This window comes from Malaclemys terrapin, chromosome 16 (genome assembly GCF_027887155.1).
Source record: "Malaclemys terrapin pileata isolate rMalTer1 chromosome 16, rMalTer1.hap1, whole genome shotgun sequence".
Lineage (NCBI taxonomy): Eukaryota > Metazoa > Chordata > Testudines > Emydidae > Malaclemys > Malaclemys terrapin.
Window position 1 is genome coordinate 13,408,411 of NC_071520.1, and position 27,233 is coordinate 13,435,643.

The 27,233-nt window shown below is 40.2% G+C and overlaps 1 protein-coding gene across 7 annotated transcripts in view; it reads right to left on the minus strand.

Annotated features, from left to right (window-relative positions):
- CABIN1 (calcineurin binding protein 1) overlaps positions 1-27,233 on the minus strand; it is a 204,319-nt gene that overhangs the window by 121,038 nt on the left and 56,048 nt on the right. For all 7 annotated transcript variants that reach the window (XM_054006388.1, XM_054006393.1, XM_054006392.1 and 4 more), the window contains 2 exons: positions 11,708-11,890; positions 5,501-5,832 (listed from right to left, as the gene is read on the minus strand). In XM_054006388.1, coding sequence (XP_053862363.1) covers positions 5,501-5,832; positions 11,708-11,890 — 515 coding nt within the window. The remainder of the gene's footprint in view (positions 1-5,500; positions 5,833-11,707; positions 11,891-27,233) is intronic.

Sequence of the window (27,233 nt, forward strand, 5' to 3'; positions counted from 1 at the left end):
TTTGCTGTTTGCAAACAGGTGGCAGTCCAGTTTGTCATCTTTATGAATAACCTCTGGATAGCTCCATTTTATTTAGCAGCTCTTTTCTTACCAAGGACTAAAGCTGCAGCATAGATGTAAAAGATGCAGGGGGATAGAGTAGAAATGAAAGATCCTGGAGGGAGACATTTTGAACTAACATATGATCAAGCAGCAAATATACATGATTATTACTAACGAGGTACTAACAATTTCTCTGAGCTGTACTGTTTGTGTTGGAAAGAGTTTTAAAGAACAGCACTGATCAGAGAAACTGCTAGCAACAACATATTAACACATTTCTGCCAAAAAAATTGGGGTACTAATGTAGACCAGTCCATGCAACATCTGCTCCAAAGTGAGGAACGTGGTTATTAGATTTCAAAGTGGAATGGGAATCAACTGTAACCTTGAACTACACAAGTTTACATTGTCAGAATTTGTTCCTATTGTTTGATGTATGTCCTTTATAGACACTTTTTGACTGAATTCCAAGGCAACTAGCTCAAAGTGCCCTTTTGATTCCACAGCTGTGATGTCATCTTGCAGCAAGAATGTAGCAAAGAACAGTCCCTGAAGCTGATAGAAAGCTAGACCCAGAGCAGCTGTAATATTGGTGTATTACTGGATTTGTACTACAAAGTTCCTGAGAATTGTCAAAACTTCCTACTTCCACAAACTAATTTGACTGTTAAGTACAAAGTCAGTGATGATGAACAACTCAGTAGTGGATCACTTTATCAAAGATTCTGGCTTTAAATTACAACTCATGCATTTTATACCATGTCCTGTGGCCTCCTGATGTAACTATGGCTCATATTACATTCTCCTAATGGCAAACAGGTGTTAAAAATTGTTAAGGGTTCTGTTAAGGATAGATAATGCATGAGCATTAATAAATTAAAAAACCTAAGGACAGGAAAAAAGCACCTCCTGGGAAAGGCATTATAAGAAACTTATGCCTAAATCTTGCATTAGGAGGAACATTTTATATATACAATTTTTTTATATACTTCCTGACTGCCTATGAGTAGGAGAATATTTTACCCCTGCCTGGACTGACCCCCCCAACAAAAGAGAACTATTCACTGTCTTTTAGGTAGTATTTTCTAGTCATATTTGTGAACAAAGCCTTGATTTTTCCCTGCCCATCTTGTCCTTCCTATTTTATATCCTAGATATAAGTCATAAAGATCAAATTGTGGCATTGCATTCATTTTTGTGGTAAAAGTCACAAAGAAAGGATTAGGACTTCACTGCAAGGCAGAGAAGCAGCTTTAGTGGGGGAATAAAACTGGCAGTCAAGTTTGTAGTGAAATAATAGCTTTTGAAAATTCACTTTTATATTCCCCCGTGCTCCCCACCCAGTATGAAAGTCCTGTCTAAACAAATGTAACAGTTAAACACAGATTAGCTTCGATTTCAACATGAGATGAAAAGAAATAACCACCAAGTAGCAGGCAACATTTTGAGGTGGAAAGGTAGAAAGTGGAGTATCTGTCCAAACAAAATGTAGAACAGATCCTGAAAAGGACTTGGTAAAAAAAGCCTGTGCCTTTACCAACATCCTGCTTCAGAAAAATCAGCTGTACAGAGACATGACAGAAAAGGGTGAAAAGAACCAGTGCATGAGAAACTTGCTGTTCTATGCACTGTGGCAGCTAGACAATTGTCTCTCATGCAAATTTTTGGCAATGGACACAAGTGCTGAACTTCACAAGATTTTGTGCATTTTAAAATTACTCTCAGCTCTCTGAAACCCCACCAGAAATCTATTCAAGCCATACTGCAACCCACCTCTACCTAATCTATTTACCAGAGTTTTCATACCACACTTGTCACCATGGTATCTAAGCATGCTTCTCACTCCAGTTGTTACTACATATGCTCAGATATATTTTACTTTTAACATTTATTTATGGGTAAAACTCCCACAAAGTACATAACAGAGGCACATATATCCTAGCTCTTTGGCACTAGCTAACCTGAGGCAGCAACTGTGTAAAAGAATATGAATCAATGGTCCAAAACAGAAAATTCTGCCCTCTGGAAATTCTGTGGTATAAGCAATCATAATAGTAGAAAGTAATAGAAGTTTTTTGGGAAGTTGAGTGGCAGTTCATTATGCACCAAAAGTAAAAATTATATATAACCCTGTATAGACTGCACAGAAATTAACCTACTAGAAATGAGGAAGGGCTGAACTGGTAAAGACAAGATTTAATCCTATGAGTTCCAGGAAAGACAGGTATTTGACATGATATTTAGACTACTGTGCCATCCTCTTCTATGCGATCTACTGCCCAGCCAATAGCCAAATATAATGAATAACTAAGTGTATATAATTAGTTGGTTTGTGAGAGAAAGAAAGAGGAAAAAAAGGGAAAAACAAAAAATGTTTCGTGAGGGGTTCCCCAGGCAAGGATATTCTACCCTCTGACCGACTGCTTTGAAGACAGACAGGCTTTCTTACTGGAAGTTGATACAACCACAATTTGTCAGCAACAATAATGACAGATTGTGAAAATCCATTGCTGCTCTTAATGATTGGATTTTATGAAGAAATTAATGGCTGTCATATACAAACAGTGTGAAAATATTTTCAGAACCAGCTGTGTTTAAAAACTGGTCATCTTTTGCTAGATAATTACTTTATAGCCAGTCTGAATGCTGGACACATTCCACTTGATTAGTAATACATGTTACAGCTCAATTTGGTGTCTCTTGTGCTGTTAATATTTTTGTACCACAGTATGACAGAAATTGAGCTCACCTGTAATAAGGTTATGAACACCATAGGAACTACTATATATTAATCTATGAATATAGATATGTAATAATGACATGAACACTGTATATGATCAGGGCAATGAGGGAAACATTCTATATTGGGTTATAAGACTTTCCTGTGTGAATGCATTGATCTAACTTGTATTGGGATTAGTTGAACATTTATTATATGCCTATAATGCTTGAATTCAATGGGAACTGTACATAAAGGCAATACAATGGTTTCTCAGATGAGAATACATAGGTACACACGAAAAAGACAAGGCAGCCAGCTGTTGGCTTCAAAGTGGAGTAGTATGAAGGAACTGGGCGTCCCAGATCTAGGGAATGGTAAGCCTTAGAGAAGAACTAGCTATGCAGACAGGATACTTTATTGTTGTTAAGATGTGTTTCCTCTGAAATGCTTTTGTTCTAAATAAAGACTTAGCTTTAAGGAAGCTGTTTGGTCACTAATCACCATTGTCACTGGGAACAAAACTGCAGGTTTGCACCCAAGTCAGACCTGGTAAGGTGATCACAGTTGAGACACAGGGGACTGCCATCCTGCACCTGGTCTGAGAGTGGGAGAAATGTGTGTTTCCATTTCAAGAAGAAGGTGACAGCCTGAGGCCTAGAGGGGGCATGCTCAAGAAGCCAGGAGTTATTGGAGGTGCATTTAGCCCGATAACTATGACAAGCAGTATAATTTCCTTCTCCCATTACCTTCCCTCACTGCTATTAGAGTGCATAGTGGAAATTCAATTAATGGAAGCTACGGTGTAGGTGGGGAAGGAATACCACGGGGTAAGGTAGTGCAGTGTGTCATTGCACTAGCCTTTCAAATCAAGAGACTTGGGTTCAAATCCTGATTTTGACCAACCGAGACGTAAGTTTGGTAGTTTCAACTTATTACTCATGGATACTTTACAATTTACTTTAAAAGCTGGCAAGATAGGCAGTTGTTGCTCAAGAAAGGCCCAGGGCTAGAATAGCAGTGGTGTTGCAGGCCAATATTCAGGTGGACTACAGAACTGTGGCGAAGAAACTTTCACAGCACCTGACTGTAGAGCACTTTGCCTCCCTCTAGGCTAGCAGTATCAATCTATAATTTTCATGAGCACCAAATTCTTAACAAAAAGATGCTACAGCATGCAAGAGTTACTCAAAAGATCCATAGTTCCAAAGATCAATGCTCAACGCATTTTGTATGCTGATTGATTATGTGGGAGACAGTGCTCTGCAGAAACATGGTTACTTGTTTTGGATGCAAAATAAACATGCTAAATTTAAAATAAAGAAAGTTTACAGTTCAAAACAGAGAGAAAGAGAACTCATGACAGTTAAAGTCCTTTGACAGTAATTCTACCATGAAGAACACATGAAGCTTCAAGCTGGAGGAGGAAACTTCTGGGGCTCTCAGGCCAAATGTGCACTAATTCCAACACAGTGACCAAGACATTTTCTGCCCTGTTTAAACCAAGACCACGGGCCTGGGCACCACAGTCTGCTTTGGAATTGCAATCAGATCCTTGAGTGACTTTCACTCAGTGATTTCTAACAGCCAGTAATTGGTCTACTCAGGGGGAAGTAATGACAGATTACAGGAGCAGGAGACTTAGAAACGCAATACCCCAAGCACAGCAATTTGGGTTTTGTGGGGAAAAGAAATTTCCCTCAAGCCCTAATTCTTATTTTGACCTTCACTTAGTGATAACTAGAATCCTGACTACACTACCCGTCCAGTGAATGTCATTAGAAAAAGCATGCATTCCTACGAGATGGGAGGAATGTGTTCAGGTTACAAAATCTTGAACTTTTTCAGCTGTGTGACGGGAGGCAGAGGTAATGTTTCTGTCTTCATATTGTGCTTATATAACCTTCCCCTTTCCAAATAGTTCCATGACAATACTTCAGTAAGGAGGAACTGTGCTCCTCTCAGAGCTCTGTTAAAACTCTTCTTGACTGACCAGAAAATATCACTGTTGAGGAAGCACAAGACTTCCCTATCCCCAAATGAGAACCCAACCTCTGCAGTACTCCCAAGATAAGGCAGCACAAGAGTCAGAGACCAAACCTGGTCTTCTATCTGACAGTGATCTTACATCTGGCCCCGGAGATGCCACAAGCCAGAAACTGAGGGAGATAGGAAGAGAACTAATTCTCACCATACTTAAGTGACCTTCTGGAATACAGCTCCTCTTGTTTTAATATATTAAGGACGTGTAATCTTCTAGTATCAATAAGTATCTATTAATAAATTTACTGCTTTTATTTTTCAAAAAGCTGCATATACACAAAGTCCTAAAATTTAAAAAGTGTGCACACAAAGCATACCTTTTTGCATTCAGATCTCTCAGCATGTGTATGTGCATCAATTGGTTTGCGCATACCATACATATGCATGCGAATGTAGTTGTCCAATTCTGCACATGTACTTTTTAAAATTTAGGTCCAATTTACTAATCTTCCCTATGCCCTGGATGTGGGTAAGCATTATTATCCTCATTTTACAGATGAGGAATCTGAGGTGCCACAAAGGCTAAGTGAATTGATCAAGCTCACACAGCATGTCCATGTCAACACTGAGGAGTTCCTAACCATTTGTTCAGTCCACTTATTTAGTTATAGGTAAGATGTAATTCTTTTTATATTTATAAGAAATAAATAGCTTTAAACACAGCTGGCCAGTCATTCTGCCAGTGCTATGTCTTACCTTGTGTGTTTTGCTGTACGTGTACAGAAAGGCCAGCCTGTAGAGGCTCTTATAGTGCTGGGGGAAACGGCTCAGACACAAACGGAAGGAGGTGATGCACTGTTCTGTCAGGAATTTGCGTTGCTCTCCAAGATCTGCTGGAAGACACTGGGGAAACTCAGATGCATCTCCACAAGATTCAGCTTTCTTCTTACAGTCCCACTGTGAAGGTGGGGGAACTGTAGCCTTGACAGGGATGCCAGATGATGCTTGGGCATCTAAAAGAACTTTCTGGACACTATGCTCAGCTGCATGATAAGATTCAGAGTTCTCCAAGGGTTCTTCTGATTTTCCTACAAATGAACAAAGGTTCAGCATTTGTGTTTTAGAACCGACGTGTACTGAAAAAACTTAAAACCTTTTCTCCATTAAACTACATTCAGAATAATTCCAGAACTTCCCAATATACGTATGACTGTTCTTGATGTTCAATGAATAAGACGCCTTCAAACTCCTAGAGAAACATTATATATCATTTATCAAGAGGAAGGCAATTTTAGAGTCACAGGTTTTAGGGGCGGAAGGGACTATTATGATCACCTAATCTGACTTCCTGAATAACACAGGCCATAGAATTCCACCCAGTAATTTCTCCATTGAGTCCAATAATTTGTGGTTCAACCAGCCCATCTCTTTTAGAAGATAAATCTTCATTTATCAGGTAATGCTGAATCTACAATATCCCTTGTCACCTGTTGCAAAGGTTAATTACCTTCACTGTTAAAAATTTGCAACCTATTGCCAATTAAAAAATTTTCAGCTTCGGCTTTCAACCACTGAACCTTGTTACATCTGTCTACTAGAATAACGAGCCCTCTTATATCAGATATCACTCGATGTAGCTCTTTATAATCCATGATCAAATCACCTCTTAACTTTCTCTCTCATAAACTAAATAAACTGAGTTTAAGTCTCTCTTTCAGGTGTGTTTTCCACACAGCGAAATCATTCCTGAAGCTCTTGTCTGAACCCTCTCCAATTTTTCAACAGCCTTTTGAATGGTTAACATTAGAAATTGACACAATATTCCAGCAGGATGTACTATGTTTTTCAGAAGCTTCTGAAGGCTGGGGAAAATATTTATATTTATTTTTTTAAAGCATTAAATATTTTACAATCACCACCTTCTGGCCTAGAATTGTTAGCAGACTTGATGCATCTGAGCCCTCCCAAGTTTGAGGAAGACCTTTTTAAATTTTTAACTTAAAAAGTGTTATAAATTTTTCAAGCTAGAGCATATTCAATGTTTCAATACTCAATGTTTCAGTACAGACGCTCCCTGGGTTACGCAAACCCGACTTACACAAATCCGCACTTACGGAAAAAGTTCCGCAAATTCCGTAAGCTAGAAAGTTTTCTTTTTGTTTTGTTTTTTGCGTAATGGTCGGATATACGTTCCCAACTTACGCAAAATTAGAGTTACGCAAGGCGTTCCGGAACGGAACACTTGTGTAAGTTGGGGAGTGCCGTAATACCAGAACGTTTTAATTCTCAACTCAGAAAGTTTCAGTCATTCCAATGCCTTAATCATCCCAGTAGCAGAGGAAAAAAGCTGTCAAAATTGACATACACAAGCCCCTTTTAAATACCTAGCTGTTGTTATTTTGCATTTATCCTCATAGCATCTTGGTGACTTAAAATTTGTTTTAATTATTTTTTAAAGTTTCTTGTATATCAAAAATTTATGTCCATTCTCTCAAAATAGGCTTTTTAAAATTAATTGTAGGAAAGCTAATTCAAATATTTTTTAATTATTTTTGAATTGTGGGTTTTTGTTTTGTTTTGTGTGTTTTTTTTTTTTTTTTTTTTTAAGCAGTTGGTGTAGTTAGAAGTGGAAGTATAAAACACACACCCCACCTCTTATACTGGGTCATATTACAAAATGATGTTATCAAATCTTATATTGATTTACATTTATGTTGCATATATCTTAATTGCATACTCTTAATTTTCAGACAGAGGGCTAAATGACATTGCTCTCAGCCTCTTCTCAGTCTAAAACATTTCAATCTTTGCCATACAGTGAATACAAAATATATACATTATATCATCTAAATGTATTACACTGTCTTGTAATGCTATATTTGTAGCTGGCTTAGAAATGTACTTTTCCAGAGACATTTGTTAGAGTGAACGCAAATAATGCAATACTGAATTTAACATAGGCCTCCAAATAGGCATCTGATTGCAATGCCTTTTAAGTCACTATTGCCTAGAAAATTGTTATTGTAGTGATCAACCCCTCCCAAATACTATTTATATAAAGTTCTGTCTATACTAGGAATTTTGCACTGATGTAGCTATACTGGGACCTACAGCATAGATACACTCGAGTGGTATAAGATGATGATTACCCTGGTGAATCTTATTCTGCAAGGTTACTGGAATTAGTCACATACTAGTTCAAGTAGTTATGCACATTTGGGGGTTTGCACCTGCGTGGCCGTATTGGTATAGTCACTCTGGTGCAAGTTTCCCTAGTTTAGACAAACCTTAAGAAAAAGCATAATTCAAAAGAGAAAACAAGTTATCAGTCAAAATGTCAATGATACATACAATGTTGAAATAAATGTTTACTGTACATTTCTCTCCAATGAGTATAAGGGAATGGATCAGGACCAGCTATGGATTTTGTAGACCCATAAAATTGACAAAAGATATGATATTATGGAAGGAGAGACTAAACAATGTGATAGGAAAGTTTTATGAGCCTAAGTTTGGATGGCAGCATTACTCACAAAGTTGAACAAATTACATGCCAATAATAATTATGCTACACCCTCACATTTTACAGAAAAAAAGTGTTAACTTTTAGAAAGTTTTAAACAAATGTATTGGTTTTGTTTTTCATATCCCTCTACTTGTAAAGCCCAGCTCCCTCAGCACCAAGTTCAATTATACAGGCTTCAGATGGAGAGAGAAAAAAAATCTAACTAATAGATTTTGGAAGGTCTATCACTTTTCCATATATAACATCTGATATCAAATGATCTATTGGAGCTACAAATAACTGCTGTATTCCACTGGAAAAGGATGGCAGAGGGTGATTTCAAGTTCTCCAGTGTGATTAAGCATTCAATTCCAGTATTTATCATTTGCAAGATATTGAATAATAATCTATCACTAGTCCAGGATTAAGTATGGACAAAAAAGAGAAACATTTTTATTTGAGATTGTTTTACAACAGCAGCTCCTTGAACTGCTAAGGACTTTGAAATATTAGAAGCCAGAGTACAGGTGAGGCAGTCAAAAGAGCACAATAAAAATTTATTTACCACATGATTCTGCAGGTTATGAGAGGGTTCTAACACTTATGTCAGTGGTATCACTACCACATGGGTGATATAAATATAAAATTTATATATACACACATTAAAAAAAAAAAAAGCCACTAACTATACATACACACCCCACTGACATCCAACAAAAATTCAAAAGCATAGTTCAACATCTTTCCAGTACTGCATACTGGACAAAACATTTTAATGTAATCACTAGGGCTGTTGATTATGCAGTTAACTCACGATTAACTCAAAAAAATTAATCGCGATTAATCCCAGTTTTAATTGCACTGTTAAACAATAGCATACCAATTGAAATGCATTAAATATTTTGGATTTTTTTTACATTTTCATATATATTGTATTCTGTGTTGTAACTGAAATCAAAGTGTATATTATTTTTTTATAACAAATATTTGCACTGTAAAAATGATCAACATAAGAAATAGTATTTTTCAGTTCACCTCATACAAGTACTGTAGTGCAATCTCTATCATGGAAGTGCAACTTACAAATGTAAATTTTTTTTGTTACATAACTGCACTCAAAACCAAAACAATGTAAAACTTCAGAGCTTACAAGTCCACTCAGTCTTACTTCTTGTTCAGCCAGTCGCTAAGACAAACAAGTCTGTTTACATTTACGGGAGATATGCTGCCCTTTTCTTATTTACAATGTCACCAGAAAGTAAGAACAGGCATTTGCATGGCACTTTTGTAGCCAGCATCGCAAGGTATTTACGTGCCAGATATACTAAACATTTGTATACACCTTCATGCTTCGGCCACCATTCCATACTCCTGAGGGCATTCTGTGCCAAAAAATTAAAAATTCTGTGCACAATATTTTAAAATTCTGCAAGTTTTATTTGTCAATAAATAAATGCAGAGGCTCCAGCACAGTAGGAAGCACAGGCCACTGCCTGGGCGAAGGTGGGAGATCACCCTGCAGCCTCCCCACCCCTGGGACACCGACTAAGTGGTGAGGCTGCACCTGACCCTGACCCAACACAAGGCCTGGGCCTGCCCAAGGAACATCCTGGGGCCCTGCCCCTCTGTGCCAGGTGCCCCAAGTGTGGGCAGGCAGGCTCAACCAGGCAGGATCCAAGTGTGAAGGGGCTCAGTGTGGGGGATCCAGGTGTGGGATGAGAGGGTTCTGTGTGGGACAATCTGGGTGCAGGCAGATTGTGGGGGGCATCTGGATGCACAGAGGTTCGTTGGGGAGGGGGTTTACAGGTGCAGGGGAAATGGGACTCTACAGGGGCTTCCAGGTGAAGGTGGTTGGAGCTCAGTGCGGGAGTCTGGGTGCTGGGGGAGTGTGGCGTGGTGGGGTGGGGGCCTGGGTACAGTTCGTTGGGGATCAGTGGCATGGATGTCTGGATGTGGGGGCCCAAGGAGGTGCGGGGGGGTGAGGTTTGTCAGGGTGGAGGTTTGAGTGCAGGAAGCAGAGTGGGGGGTGGGGTGGGGTGGAGGTCCGGAGGCAGAGGGGCTCCAGATGCAGGGGTTGAGGTTCAGTGGGGTGGGGTTCGGGTATGGAGTGCTAGGAGGGTTCTGGGTGTACGGGATGAGGCTTGGCAGGAGTGTCTGGGTATGGAAGGTCAGGCTGCTCTGGGTGGCCTGAAACAAACAAACAATCTACCTGCGCTGCTAGGGAGTGGTGTGTGACTGCTCTTGCAGCTTCCCTGTCAGAAAGTCATTTTTCTGTGGGGAAGCCAAGAAATCTGTGGGGGATACGAATTCTGCACACGCGCAGCGTTGCAAAATTCCCCCAGGAGTAATTCCAGAGGACACGCTTCAATGCCGATGACGCTCATTAAAAAAATAATGCGTTAATTAAATTTGTGACTGAACTCCTTGGGGGAGAATTGTATGTCCTCTGCTCTGTTTTATCCACATTCTGACATATATTTCATGTTATAGCAGTCTCGGATGATGACCCAGCACATGTTGTTCATTTTAAGAAAAACTTTCACTGCAGATTTGACAAAATGCAAAGAAGGTACCAATGTGAGATTTCTAAAGATAGCTACAGCACTCAACCCAAGGTTTAAGAATCTGAAGTGCCTTCCAAAATCTGAGAGGGACGAGGTGCGGAGCCTGCTTTCAGAAGTTTTAAAAGAGCAACACTCAGATGCGGAAACTACAGAACCCAAACCACCAAAAAAGAAAATCAACCTTCTGCTGGTGGCATCTGACTCAGATAATTAAAAGGAACATGCGTTGGTCCGCACTGCTTTGGATTGTTATCGAGCAGAACCCATCATCAGTATGGACGCATGTCGCTTGGAATGGTGGTTGAAGCATGAAGGGACATATGAATCTTTATCGCATCTGGCACGTAAAGATCTTGTGACCCTGGCTACAACAGTGCCATGAGAATGCCTGTTCTCACTTTCAGGTGACATTGTAAGCAAGAAGCGGGCAGCATTATCGCCTGCAAATGTAAACAAGCTTGTTTGTCTGAGCAATTGGCTGAACAAGTAGTAGGACAGAGGACTTGCAGGCTCTAAAATTTTACATTGTTTATTTTTGAATGCAGGTTTTTTGTACGTAATTCTGCATTTGTAAGTTCAACTTTCATGATAAAGAGATTGCACTACAGTACTTGTATTAGGTGAACTGAAAAATACTATTTTGTTTTTTTACAGTGCAAATACTTGTAATCAAAAATATAGTGTGCACAGTACACTTTGTATTCTGTGTTGTAATTGAAATCAATATATTCGAAAATGTAAAAACATCCACAAATATTTAAATAAATAGTATTCTATTATTAACAGTGAGATTAATCGCGATTATTTTTTTTAATAATGATTAATTTTTTTAATCACTTAACAGCCCTAGTCATCACACAAGCTGCTGTGAGTTACATAATAAAATGATTGGACCTCTTTCCTCTTCAGATCCTAGAGTTTCTTTGCAGGATGCCATCACATCTGAACAGGAAGTGGAAATCCTCTTCTCTGAGTAAGGTTTCCTCGAACTGTCTTGAGAACTGGCAGGTTCATTGAAGATGTCCTGTGTGGAGCTGGAATCAGAGAGCACCACTGCTGTGCTGTCCTGACTCCTTTCTGCAAAAAAGGAAAACGAGGTAAAGAACGAATGCGCTACTTCATCCACACCACAGGAGACATTAGGACCAAACAGTCCTCTATCTTAAACCATGAGTTAGTGCTTTCTCCTCAATCTAAGTAGCATAATGACTGCAACCATTCTGTAAAGTTTTCTCTATTGTAACGCATGGACCTATACCAACCAATGTTCCTACTGTCTAAAAGGTAATTTTTTTTTTTTTTTTGTAATCTGTCTTCTACAATTTATTGCCATGTTCATCTCCTCACCTGTTTGTTCCAAAAACTGAAAATTTAACTGTTTTATTTCATAAGCAGTTGCTAAATATTCATGTAGATTTCATTTTTCGAATGACTTCCTGGGATATCTAATCAGGTTAGAAACCTCGTTACAAGGGAGTCGATGCACAACCCTGATAAGCAGTCACCTTTAGGACAGAATGTAGACAACATTTTACACTCATAACATTCAGCAGTTTTACTGTGCCATTTGTGGCATCTCAAAAGGCAGGTGGGACAACTTTGGTACACTAGTTAAAAATCTGAGTCCACTAGAAATCATTTGCTAGGGGAAGACCACAAACATCAAGATATCTAAGAATTTTTAAAAGCAGTTCTTGCAAAGAATAGAGGATCAAAGTAATTAGAGATGCAAAAGACCTAACAGAATGATCATTGACATCATCAACCTGACAAGCATTTGATACAGTCCACTGAATGGTCATCTGCTTAGCATCTTGCTAAGATTTGGGGTTAAGATAGATATCGAGATTCTTGAACTTCAGGCTAGCAGCAGTGCTTAATTTGTAATGAAAGAGGTGCTGGGGCTCAAGCAATTTTTTTACTTTCATAACTGATGTGGCAATCCCAGAGGTGCCAGGGCTATAAACTGCCAAGCCCAGAGGTGCCAGGGCTATAAACTGCCAAGACTAGAGGTGCCAGGGCTCAGCCCTGGCAAGCCCTGACACAAATTAAGCAATGGCTAGCAGATAGAAGGGCGAGGGAAGTGATTCAGTCTTGGTGGGTACAGCTGATTAGAGTAATGTATCACACCTGTTGACTGCATTACAGTTTAGAGGGGGTTGTTAGCCCTTTCAGCCATAGTTGTTTCAGCACATGAAACAGTTGTACAAGGCTGTGATTATAGTGGGATAAAAACTGCACCCTAGAATAAAGAAAAGTGAAAACTTCTCAGATACCTCTGAGGCCAGTCTAATATATTCTTAGTCACTATGTCAGGGTTTGTCACAGACAGCCTAGAATATCTTCATGATTAGAACTGGAACAGCCCATCCACATGCAGCCTCTAAAACTCCAACACAACTACAGAAAAAGATGCACACTTTCTTCCTCACATGGGAAAAAACACATTTTTCTACAATTTTCCACCAGCAAAATCAAATGTCTGATGTGAAATCCTAGCAGACAGAGCTCTCTCTATATCTAAAGCCCATGGATGAATTTAGTCCCTTTACCAGACACAGGATTGGTTCAACCGATAAAAAAGTTTTCTACAATTAACTGCATGCAAAAAGGCTGACAACTATCTGACACTGAAGACCAATGCAGTCCCTCTGCATTCTTATTCATGATATGATCAAGAATAAAATGAAAAAATGCTCAGCAACAGAGAGCTTCAACAGAGAGGAGCTGGCAGTATATAAATCCCTCCCTTTCTATACATTTACACAGTGTAGATAGAGAGCTGAGATGCCTCTTATGGATGTGTCTTAACCAGATAAACCCCCTCCCCAGACCTCAACTTATAGTACAGGTATTACTTGTTTTGATTCCAAAAAGATTAAAATGCAATTTGATGAAGCCTATGGGTTTTTCATTTGGCACATGAAGAAACCCTGCCTGTCCAGTGAACAGGTCTTATCAAACTGCACCTGGAAAAAGGAATTGGGGGAGGGGGTTCCTGTCTTCCTAATAGGAAGTTTTACAGTTTGTTAGTGATGACAGACTTTATATAGAAATGATATAATTACAAAAGAATGGGAGAGGAAAGATTCTGAATGGAGGTCAGTCAAGCTTTCATGACTCATTTGTAGAGCTTTAAGAATGTTCTTTGATATACGTGGATATAGCCGAACGCCTTGTGGGTATCAGGAAAAAAATTATGTTTTACACTTCCAAGGTTTGGAAATTGATTGCAAAGTTTTGGGGGATAAAATAAAAGATATTTTCTCTTGTCCACAGTGGTTCTTAGCAGTTTTGTAACATCCTGAAAGACTGGTTGAATGACAGCACCAACAACAAAAGCCCTGATACAGACAACCAACACACTCCACATTTACAGCAATTCATCTGACAGATTTTTTTTTTAAAATGGGAGAAACTCAGGCATCTGCTTCAGAAGCAGGTTAGAGGTTGAGTTAGAAGCTTGCAGATGCAAAAATACAGCAGTTGCAAGACTATAAATGTTTCATTATCCCATAAGCACTGAAGTTAGTTTTGATGTACAGCCTGTGACAGATGAAAAGTCGAAATGTTGGAATAGGAATCAAGAATGGCTGGTATACAGTGAGTTTGAGAGAGCTACATCAATTACTAGGAAATTATACTAACCTCTCTCAGCATAAAAAATGACACTCATAGGCTCTGACCTAGCATGTTGTATTTCAAATATCTGAATATCAATGAGGTTTTTCATCCCAAGGGAGCAAACGTGAAGTCTTCCTTTTCAAATCCTAACTAGCAATCTCAGCTTGAAGTTTCTACTAAAAAGAAGTGCATATATGTAGGTATGCATGGGTGTATGTGCCGCTCTCGCTTTCGGCTATTCCTACACTAGCCAGACAGATACCCAATATTTCAACCACATCATCTAACCATGCTCCAAGCACACAACATAGTGGTAAAAATGCAAGCATCCATCAATATCTTGTCTGCACAATGACTCCCAGCATTGCTTTTGTTGATGGAGCTGAGATGGTGGGCTGAAACAATAGAAATTTTTTCGAAAGGAAAGCAAGTGTAACCCAAGTTGGGGGTGGCGGGTGGGAGGATGTTTTGTGCTGTTGCATCTAAGACATTTTTAATGATTTCTTCTGAGTCAACTTCCACATTTTCAGTGTACATTTCCCAGAAATGTTTAGAAAGATTGTCAATTGATTTTTTTAAATATTAAAATAAATCAGGACTGCTAAGTAGAAGACATGGGTAAATGTAGTGTCTTCATTTCTTTTTCATGGGCTCCAAAGCAACCACAGAAGAGAGGGTTATAGGAACACTTTCTTAAGTTGCTAAGTTTTAATTACGGTGTATAGGGCATTTAAACAGGACTATGCTTCCTTCTTTCACCTGCTCTGACCATTGATATATTACACGGTGGTGTGTATTACTTTGGAGTACCCACCAAGGTGACACTAGGATAAGATAAGGTGTGGTCTGAGTAGAGATGAAAATACTTTACATATTCAATGCATGCCACCCTCAGCTGCTATTGAAATTCAGCATACAAATTGTAAAATGAGAGTCTGAGATTATTAGGTTGTTGCCAGGATTCAACTAAATAGTAATTCAGAAGATGGGAAGTGCTAATATCCACACATTACAGATATTCTCTGCTCAAAATACCTTAAAATATATACGTTAGCGCATCAAGATTCAGACTCCGTCTGAAGAAGCTCCTAAACGGGACACACTTTGAACCTGCACTGCAAATAACAATGGGAACAAGAGCTAGGGGTTCATAAATTAGGCCTCTCCAAAGACACTACATTAGTTATCTATGAAAGAATTCCAGACTTAGAGTTCTTCACAGGGTCAGTGTGTTGTTAGTCGGGATGTAAGTGGACTATCTCAGCAGTAGTTAGAATCTGTAGGTCCGTGCTATGGAATCAGGCATGGATGAACTGATAGGAGAAACCATCAAACTAGACAACTCAGCACTGACTGTATGGATCATTTTGGGGATTGGGGTGTCTTCTAGGAACCCCCAATTTCCCCCCCACTTCCTTTTACTTCTCCACCTACCCTCAAATGCCTCCTATTGCTGTAACTGTCCCACTGTCAAGAAGAGCTGTTCATGGCTCTCTTTGGAGCCTATCAATGTCATTCCTCTAATCAAGCAGAGAGGACGCTAAAGAGCACCACCAGGCACTCTCCTCCAGAAAAGATGAGTGAATCACCTTCTCAGTTCTCCCATGCCAGTAACAATTTCAGGTTCTGGACTTGCATCTGAAGAAGTGAGGTTCTTACCCACGAAAGCTTATGCTCCCAATGCTTCTGTTAGTCTTAAAGGTGCCACAGGACCCTCTGTTGCTTTTTACAGGTTCTGGACTGTGATTCTTCCATGGTAGTTTACTGTGATGTCAGACTGCCAGACTAGCCATCTGCATGGTTCAGTTTGTGAGTGTGAGCAGGAGCCCAGAGAGAGAGACTGGCATCAAGACTATATTAGCTTTGATTATTAAGAAATTATTAAAACGTACATAGTGCTGTACGTTTATCTGGAATTTTACAAACATTCCCTGCCAAAAAAAAAAAAAAAAAAAAAAAAAGAGTCTTAAAAGCTAAGAAAGAAAAAAGGTAACACATGGCCTAGTAGTTTAGGAAAGGGGATTACTATTAAGGGTTGGAAAGATCCCTAAAAGCTTAGACTACAAGATCTTCAGAGCAGGAGTTGTACACCTAATACATTTTTGGCACACCTGTAATAATAAATGAGCTTTAAAATGCAGTTTTATTCTGAGAAATGACTAGAGCTGGTTGGAAAGTTTCAGGATTTTTTTTTTTTTTTTTACTAGAAGAGATACATTTTTCATGCATCCGAAGAAGTGGGCTGTAGTCCACGAAAGCTTATGCTCTAATAAATTTGTTAGTCTCTAAGGTGCCACAAGTACTCCTGTTCATTTTTCATGAATATTTTCTCCATTTCTCAAACAACATTAGAAGTGACTATGTATAGCATATGTGGCACTGTAAAGCTACTTGTTTATTGTTTCAATGACTTCTATATCAAATGTGCTCAGTTTACAAGCAAAGAGATGCTTTCTGACTGCCAGTTCCACAAACTCAGCCTAGAATCCGAGAATCAAGCTGTGTTCTTTCTACTTCATCCACCAGCACCAGCTGTGAAGGTCCCAAATTAAGCACTCGTGACACCTATAGAACTCCAAATTATGCTTTCAGCAACACCTGCATAAACTCAACATGAGAGAGTCTCTCCTTTGCTAAATCAATGTACATGCAATTGTGGCCCTGTTGCAAGGTCTGGTGAAGAGAGTACACTGATGGGGTCATTATGGGAGAGAATTCTTCCAGGAGTAGGTGGGTCAGCTTTGGTGGCCCGCATCATGCAGGAGGTCAGACTAGATGATCATAATGGTCCCTTCTGACCTTAGAGTCTATGAGTCTATTTAAAGCAGTCCCCAGGGATCCCTATGTTATCCTACGGGACCATTACAGTCCTCTCAGCAGCCCAAAATTGGAGGATGAAAAGGTGGGGTAAAGTCACCTTTGCCCTGCTACTTCCAAGGTTGTGAGTTCTGTGCTGTGCCTTGAAGAGACTTAGCAAAGAATCACACCAAATGCCTTCAATATGTTTGCACAGGTGTAACTGACAGGAAAGAATCAATTTGTTGATGAGCATGGGAAGGAACAGAATCCAACTCACACCCTAATAGCTGTAGTGTCTCTGCAGCACTAACAGTAGTAAAAGACAATAAAAACTTATAGGGTAAATTTTAGGGAAGTCAATGGGAAAAAAAAAAAATCGATGGGACTCAGGAGCATAAGTCACTTAGGCACTTTAGTGACAACGGGTAAGATTTTCTAAACTCAGCAGACATGCCTCGGACTACACAAAGGGAGCAGATCTGCTGAGCATGGTGTCTTTTTACACAGTCACCTTTTGGAGTAGAACTGCACTTTATAGAGGGATTTGAAGGAGGAAAGAGGGAGTCTTGGTAAACAAGAAGAGGGAGCCAATTCCTGGCATGAGGGTAGCAAAAGTAAAGGTACGAAACTTAGAATAAAGCATTTGAAGACACACATGGAGAGAGTGTGACCAGTGGAGGAGAGCAGAAATGTAGAAAGGGGCAAAATAAGTTATTTAAGGATTAAAATTAAGAGTTTAAAATGATGTGTTAAGAGACAGGAAGAGAGCAAAGGGGAGTGTGAACTGTGTCTTCTCTTCAATTATATGAGAAAAGGAAAGCATAATCAGAATACTTACCAGCTGAAAGGGAGAGATATGCAGCAAGCATCAGCCCACTGCTAAATGGTCAAGTCAGGGCTGCAGTTGCTTGTCTTAACCAAATTTAAAAGGCCATCTATTAGAAAAGCATACTTCTACACTGAGACATTTCAAGAGTGACGACGCGATTGAGAAGAAATGTGGGAAGGAACAGAATTACCACCTATTTGAGGCAAGAGACCTGACAAACACATGCCCAGGACGGCTATGTCTTTTTATTGATATTATGTTTCTATAACAAAAGCTGAGATCAGTTTTTGATATCTACTGCTTGTGGTAATTTAATACATTATGTTAAAAGAAGGGAGACTTGTGACTGGAATGCAGCAGAGGAAGAGAACAATAGCCAAGGCACCAGATACTCTGCAGCTGTGGTATGTACTGCAGAATTGTGCTCACAAATCTAAACTTTATTTTAAGAACTCTTTTAAATGTCTAGTTCTTATAGTTGGGCAGGAAACCTTAAAAATGTGAACCAAGAGCAAGTGATGGACAGACAGAAGATTTCAGTTATACAGTAGAAACATCAGAGAACAAGCAGTGTTTAGTAAAGACCCAGGCTCCAATCCTGCAAACATACATATATTTAACTTCAAGCATGTGAACAGTCCCACTGAACTTGCCTAAATCCCAATTACATGGTGACATGCTTTGTTGAATCAAAGTCCAAAGGAGGAGGTTAAGGAGAGAAAACAGAGAGATGTCCTCCGTGTTGCAAATGAAGCCAGGACAATTATCCTTCCATGAAAATCCTCTAATCTCACATCACTAGAGATTTTGGGATATCACACATACCAGAAGAATTGAGATTTCTGTTTACTATGATCCTCCAGAAACAAAAGACTAGAAGGATGTAAAGAAGTTAAAATAAAATTTTACCACAGTAAAAAAGTAACTTTTGTTTCAAACACAGAACAAACTAACAAGCCCTTTCCTTTTCCCAAATTAAAAAAAAACCCCTCAAATAGGAAAGTTGGAAACTTTGTTTTTTACTTGAAAATACGACCATTTTAAAATGAGAGGAACCTCAAACTTTATAAAAATATGCAATTTTTTAAATTTCATGTGTTTTCAATATGAAAATGGCTATTTCTTAGACATTTTTGCAAAACCCCCAAAACTACCTGGGTCACAAAATGAAAAAAAATTGAGTGAAAATTTTAAAATTTATTATTTCCACACAACACCAGTTAAAATTAATTTTTGTTTCCTCAGAGGACACAGTGTATTGCTTAGTGAACACAGTTGTTTAGCAGAGGAATTCAGCAGACCTCAAAGTTGTGTTAAGCTTTTACAGTTTACCTCAGATGTACATTTACATATTAAAAATAATATTTAAAAATACTGCTTTGCTCCAGCAATAGAATTCTCTCCTCATAACTTCAGACACTGAGCCCCAGTGTGCAGGAGGGAGAGGCAGAAAGTAAAAGTGCCTTTCGTCCTGTTTACAAAGAGGTTTTGACTTTGGTTAACATGTTGTTACAGAAACATATTTGAATACAGGTCTTGCTAGAAAGATAATTTCAGGATTTGAAAAATTAATGCAAATGGACCTTTACCTACAACTTTAGTGTTTTAAACTTCAAAATTAACTGTTCATAGACTGCAAGGAAGGGAAGGGAGGTTTCATTAAACATTGCATAGTTTCCATTCCATTGTATCTGGTGAAGACTTTTTTAGTCATTCAGGTGACTGAAGAAAAAGTATTTACCTATGACATTTTAAAGAACTAGAACTTCTATCAAATCTCAGTTTTCTTCTTAAAAGTATGTTAAGGCTAATCTAGTTTCTGACTGACTGAAGTTCACAAGGCTGATCCATAAACCAAAGTAGAATAGTGCTATTCTATAATAGCACAGGAAGCCATTGCCATTCTATTTCACTAATATCCAAATAAAAACGTGTGTGTGTGCCTAACAACTTTTTTCCAAATAACTTTGAAAAAGGATCAGTCTCTCTCTTTATAAAAAAGAGCATCTCAGCACTTCTTTAGGACCAGGAGATCATTATTCTTCATCAACATTCTACTCCATTGATGTGAACTCTTTACATATACCAGTATACATATGGAATATACCTTGCTATCTGAACTGTGGATGTTCACTAGCATGGCAGGAATGGAAAAAGAAGGGAACAATGATGTGTAAAAATGTGAGACTGGCCTGCAGCAGCAAGTATACAATAGCACTGGACAAGAGGCTATGTGCAAAGGCATAGGTATAATGTAGTAAACCTCTTAGAATAGCATGGTGACTGGCAGAATCTGTGTTGCATTACGAAACTGTGAACGTCCTTGCAAAGGAGGTAGTAAGTAACTGAGAAAGGTAAGAAAGTAAAGCCTTTTTGCAGTGTATTAATAAGGTATTTAGTTTTTATCAGTGAAGTTGCTATTCAACTTGATTGATAGATTCCCCACATTCCAACCCATGAAACTCTTTTTTGAGATGAGAGAGGAGGGGGAGAAGGTCCTAGGTGCAGCTATATCTGTGGGAAGATACCAGGTTCAAAGAGAAGAAAGGGTAAAACATACAGCTTCCTCTTTAGAATACTATCCTGGATATCGGGAGGAAGGGCATGGGTTCTAGTAGTTATAAGAAGGTCTTTCAACTGGGGTAGGCATTCAGATAGTGGTAGAAAAAGGTGCTAAAACAAAGAGACTTAGACAAATGTGAGCTGTACACAAAACTTTTCTGGTATGTGACATATGTATTTTAATTCATTTTAAAGTAAAGAAAAACCTTTGAACAACCATATTTATGGAGTGGTAACTGATTACATTTATTAAAAGTGTTAGACTCAGACTTTTCTACTTCATAAAAGTGTCATGGAGTGGGGGGAAATCAGGGCCCTGCACCCCTCTTCCTGCGATTCACCATGACACTCAGCCAGCCAGTAAAACAGAAGGTTTATCAGATGACAGGAACACAGTCCCAAGCAGAGCGTGTAGGTACAACCAGGACCCCTCAGTCAAGTCCTTTGGGCGGGGGCCCTAGGGAGCTTAGACCCCAGCTTGGGGTTTTCTGTGTTTCACCACCCAGCCCACAACTGAAAACCAAAACTCCCTCTAGCCCTCTCTCTCCCCCTTCCCTCAGCTCCTCCCCTCCCTTTGTCCAGTTTCCCAGGCAAAGGTGTCACCTGGCACCACCTCCCTTCCTGGCTCAGGTTACAAGCTCAGGTAACTCAAGTAAAATCATCCCCTGCTCTCCCATCCCCAATGCAGACAGTCCCAGTAAAACTAACAGGAGTACTTGTGGCACTTTAGAGACTAACAAATTTATTAGAGCATAAGCTTCCGTGGGCTACAGCCCACTTCTTTGGATGCATATCGGATATGCATCCGAAGAAGTGGGCTGTAGCCCACGAAAGCTTATGCTCTAATAAATTTGTTAGTCTCTAAAGTGCCACAAGTACTCCTGTTCTTTTTGCGGATACAGACTAACACGGCTGCTACTCTGAAACCAGTAAAACTAGACGACATTCCCAGGTCAATCTGCCCCGCTCCCTACTGCATCACAATAAGGATGGTTGTTCAAAGGCTGTGGCTTCACAGATTTACTGAATGGGGAATATAGTATTGTTACTTACCTTGGCAGTAACTGGAGTTCTTTTAGATATGTGATTCCTATGTGTATTGCACTGGAGGTATTCGTGTGCTCCATGAGCCTGAAGTCCAGAAAAGTTTTGCTAGCAATGTCCGTTGATCCAGGCCTGCATCCTTCTCCTCATGCTCCAAACTGAGAGCATAAGGGGCGGTGAAAACTGACTACCCCTCCAGTTCCTTCTGTACCACAAATAACCTTTGGAAGTATTTGCAGCAGAGGGGAAAGAGGGCACTGACAGATCCTATGCAAAGAAGGCTGGATCTTGCTCCTGCCTGTTTATTGATATAATAAATTGCTGCCCTGTTGTCTGACATGATCTGAACATGCAGGGTCTGAATAAGTGGTAGAAATCGCTTGAAGGCTTCATGCACTGACTTGCAGATCCAGGAGGTTGATGTGTAGCTGGGATTCTTGTTGAGTACCACTACCCTGTGCTACATGTTCATTCAGATGGCCTCCCCAGCCTAGTATGGAGGCATCTGTGACCCATCTTTTAATGGGTTGGGGAGGGATGAAGAGGCCCCCCCCCACCACACACACACACTGTTAATCTGTTTTCCTACCAGGTAAGCTAAGTCAGAACTCTGTGGGGACGTGAAACTGCTTTGTTCGCAACCACACCTGTAGATATCAGAGATGAAGTCTCATAAAGAACATCACATACATATAAGAGGCCATGTGATGTAGGAGGAAGAGAGAGCATCATACTGTTATCTGAGGGCATAGTTGAAGCTGAGTGATGAGCTCCCTCATAGCTTGGAACCTGTCCAGAGGTAGGTATACTTTGGCTCTGATCGACTGCAGGGTTGTTCTAATAAAATGCATCATCGGCATGGGAGCTAAAATGGACTTTTTTACATTTACTTGGAGTCCTAATGAACATAGGAGTTGGACTAAAGATAGGGCTGCCCTCTGAACTTCTTGGTACAGCTTCCCCATGAGTCACTAGTACTTCGAGGTACTGCAATAATATTGGTGTGCCCTGATAATTCAAATGTGCTGCCACTACCAATGACACCTTTGTGAAAACTCATAGCACCATCAAGAGATCGAAGGGGATCACTCTGTATTGGTAACGGTCCAAGCAGATGGTGCACTGAAGGAACCTCCTGTGTGCTAGGTGGATGTCTGTCTGGAAATAAGCATTCTTTAAATCAGGAGCTGTGAACCAGTCGCATTTGTTTAGAGAGGGAGCTATAGAGGTGATCATCTGAACCACAGGAGGCAGATGAAGGCATTCAGCTGTCTAAGATCTAGTATGGGCCTCCAGCCTACTTTCTTCTTGAGGATTCTTCTTCTTTCATACGTCAACTTGAAAAGCAACATTAAAAGGTCAATATCCAAGTCTGTCATCTGCTCTATGGCTTCAGGTGACCTGGAATAAATCAAGGCTTTCCCTTCAGAGAAAGATCTTAGAAGGCAGTGGTTCACTAGTTGTTCCCTGGTTTGGATGGCTATTCCACATTCACATATCAGGCTAGTCTTCATTTTCCATTTGTGTAGTTGTAATTACAAACATCTGTGTGAGATTCTGATATGGTTTGCTGTGATCCAAAGCTTTTGTGGCATGGTGAAGCTAGATGGTTGGTCTATAAGGTCTTGATTCTTTACCTCCACTACTTTCCCCACAGCCTCTACGCCATTTGGTTTTTGCTCATAGTCCCAAGGTTTTGATAGCTTGGACCAAAGGCAGCATTTTGGAGGGGTTTTGAGATCATCATAGATGAGTTTGTTATTGCATGGTTGTACCCTTGTATTACTGCTGCTTCTCTTCAGTAGTAATAGTAAAATAGTATAGTAAAATATGGGCGAAGATGTGAAGACAGATATTCAACTGCTGAGAAAGCAAAATTACTCAAGATTGTAACTCTTTGCAATCAGCTTTGGATTTAACTAGGGGATTTCACACAACAGGGTGACTGGGCAACAAAATGGCAGACGAAATTCAATGTTGCTAAATGCAAAGTAATGTTCACTGAAAAACATAATCCCAATTATACGTACAAAATGATGGGGTCTAAATTAGCTGTTACCACTCAAGAAAGAGATCTTGGGGTCATCGTGGATAGTTCTCCTAAAACATTTGTTGTATGTGCAGAAGCAGTCAAATAAATAAATAAAAACAAAAGAACAGACTGTTACAATCCCTTAGGAAAGAGTTAAATAATACGATGGAAAATATCATAATGCCCCTATATAAATCCATGGTACATGCCCACACCTTGAATACTGCTTGCAGTTCTGGTTGCCGCCCCATCTCAAAAAAAAAAAAAAAAAAAAAATTGGAAAATGTACAGAGAAGGGCAACAAAAATGATTAGGGGTATGGAACAGCTTCCATAGGAGGAGAGATTAAAAACACTGGAACTGTTCAGTTTGGAAGAGAGACGACGACTAAGGGAGAATATATTAGAGGTCTATAAAATCATGAATGATATGGACAAATTGAATAAGGAAGTGTTATTTAACCCTTAATGTAACAAAAGAACCGGGTTGACCCAATGAAATTAACAGGCAGCAAGTTTAAAATAAATATAATGAAGTACTTCTACGTTCAACCCATGGAACTCATTGCCAGGGAATGCTGTGAAAGCCAAAAGAATAACTGTTCAAAAGAGAATTAGGTAAGTTCACGGAGGATAGGTCCATCAGTGGCTATTAGCTAAGATGGTTAGCGATGCAACCCCATACTGTGGGTTTCCCTAAGCCTCTGACAACCAGAAGCTGGGCCTGGATGACAGGGAATGGATCACTTGATAACTGCTCTGTTCTGTTCATTCCCTCTGAAGCATCTGGCACTGGCCACTGCTGGAAGACAGGATACTGGGGTAGATGGACCATATGTCTGACCCAGTATGTTTGTTCTCATGTTCTTAAGATGGAGACCAAGGTGGCTGTCTGCAAGGTGTGAGCATCTGTTCCCCAACTGGCCCAAGCTAGTTTGTGGATTATATTGTTCCTAGTTTTTATCTTGGAGAAGAGGAAATATCTTGAGTAGAATATTTTCCCTTGGGCTGAAGCGGTACCAGTTCTATGGCTCACAAATGGAGCAGGAGTCTATTTCCTTTCTGACCATCTTCTTATGAGAGGGGTCACTGAAAAGGGACATGGAAGGGGGTTCTGGAGAGAGAACAGACAGGAACTCTGTCATATCACCAGTAGTGATAACCTCTAGAACCCATGTTTGACATTATACCGTGCCATGCTGAGAAAAAGTGAACCAGATGACCTCCAAATAGGGTGCAGGAGTCCTGTGTATGTGTTAGGGGCCTGATTCTTGGCTTCTGAAAGCCCCATCAAAAGGATTTCTTGGTGGGAGGCTAGGGCTGGAAGAATGAAGAGGAAACATTCTGCTTACTGTGTTGTAATCTTGGTGTTTGCTAGGAGCTCAAGTCCTTTGATGATAGAATGGTTATGGGGCTGGATGCTGCCTGTAAGACTGAGGTTTAGGATACCTCCTCTGTGGCCCCAGGGTATAGATACCCAGAGAGTGAAACATTGCTCATGGGTTTTTAAGGGTATGTAACAATTTCATCTTTTTTCATGCTGAATGGGTTATTTCTCTCAAGAGGCAGATCCTCCACAGTGGATTGGACTTCTTTGGTAAATCTGGAAGATTGGAGCCATGAATCCCTTCTCATCGTTATAGATGCTGCCATTGACTAGGAGGCTAATTAATTAATACAACCATATTTCAACTTTAAACCTTGGTTCTATTTCATTAAATGGAACTGTGCACTCACCAAAGTGAAGTTCTTTCTTCAAAAGAGGTCTAGACATTTGGCCTCCTTGCCAGTGGGTGTAAATCTGGGTTGATGTTGCTTGTCACTTTTGGTGACAGCCTGCAACACTACAGAGTTCGGAGTATGAAAGTAAGTAAGTAAGTATTCCATACCCTTCAATGGTACAAAATATTTTTTCTCTGCTCTTTTCAGAGTGAGAGCACAAGTAGCTGGAGTATTCCAGACCATTCTGGTTGGTTCTAAAATGGACTCATTAATAGGCAGTGCCTCCTTCCTGGGACCAGCTCTTTGGAGGATATCTAATAGCTCATGAATGATGTCCTGCATTTTATCCAGGGGTATCTGCAGCATGTCTGCAATTCTCCCAAGGTGGTCTTGGAACTACCTATAGTCAGGTGGTGATGGTGTGATCACCTCATGTGATGCGGACAATGATAATCATCCCACAGGGGCAAATGGTTCCAGCTATTTGGGTTGCTCCTCTTCATCAGAGTGTCCCTGATTAAGCGGAGGTTCTTTCCCAGGTGGGAATCCTGCCTTGCATCTCACTGATACCTTGCATATTTGGGAGTCACAAAGATGGATCTCAGGGACACCAATAAGGCTAGTGCAAGGGATCATAGAGGTAATGAGGCAGACACCATCCTGAGCTGGGCAGTCCTTCCTATGAGAATATGAAGGCACCCATGATATCTTGGAGCCTCTGTCGGGGCTGACTTCCTGCCTCATTAAAGCTGGTGAAACTCTCCCGGTAATTCCAGACTAAGTGGAGGAAAATAAGGCCTCTATGTTGATGGGCGGCGCCATCAGTACCAGTAGTCTCATTATGTATTGGCTGGCTGATAGTACAGGAGAGTGGTGAAGTGATGGTGTCAGGAGCTCCCTGGTTAGGACCGGATCTGATAGTGTCAGCGATTCCAGATCTGCAAAGACGGTAAGGGACTCTGGGATAGAATTTCTAGTCTGTTGAAGGAGAGTGGACCCGGTTTCTGTCCCTTAGCAGTGCTGGTTTCAGAAGGACAGTGGTTTTCAGTAACAATGATTTCTTATCTCTTCATGCTGGTACCATCAGTGTAGGATGTGTCCAAGTTCCTCTTTCCATTGTCACTACCAGAGATAGTCCTGTCCTTTTGGCTATCAACCGTTTTGGAGGACTCTTGATTCTCCATATCAAGGAACCAGTACCATGCTCCTTAGGAGTTCCAGACACGTCCGTATCAAGGCGTGGGGTCTTATTGACCTAGAAGTTGTCAGCAAGGAGGTCCTCTTTTTAGGTGAGGACTTGGCAGAAGACTTTTCACATTTCTTGTGAGTGTTTGCTTTTACCCTCCTCATGTCTCTGTTTGGAAGAGTCTGTAACTCTGCCCTGAGCAGCCCCAGAGTTGGAGACCCCCGTGATCGAAGGGGTGCCCCTCAATGCCTCTGTCTGATGTGCAGAGGAGTGTGATGGGCCAGAATAAGACTGAAGTCTCACAGAATTGTCCATCGGGAATCTTGTAAGCCTGAATTCATGGGACTGATGGGTTCAGCAAGGAAAGCAAGGACAGATACTGCACTTAGAAGGATTATGAGCTTTGTGGAAGTCGGTGACCAGGAAGAACCAGGGATAGGCCTTGCACACCATGGGATCTTGGGCATACAGGGCACCCCCCTATGGGGGGGGAGGGGTGTTTGGGTGGGGGTGCCCCTAGACCTCTGAACTACTCTAACTACACTATCTAAAACTGCTAAAACTATTAATATCTAATTGTTTGAACAGGCACACTAGCTAAAGCTACGGACACTAGAGAAGTT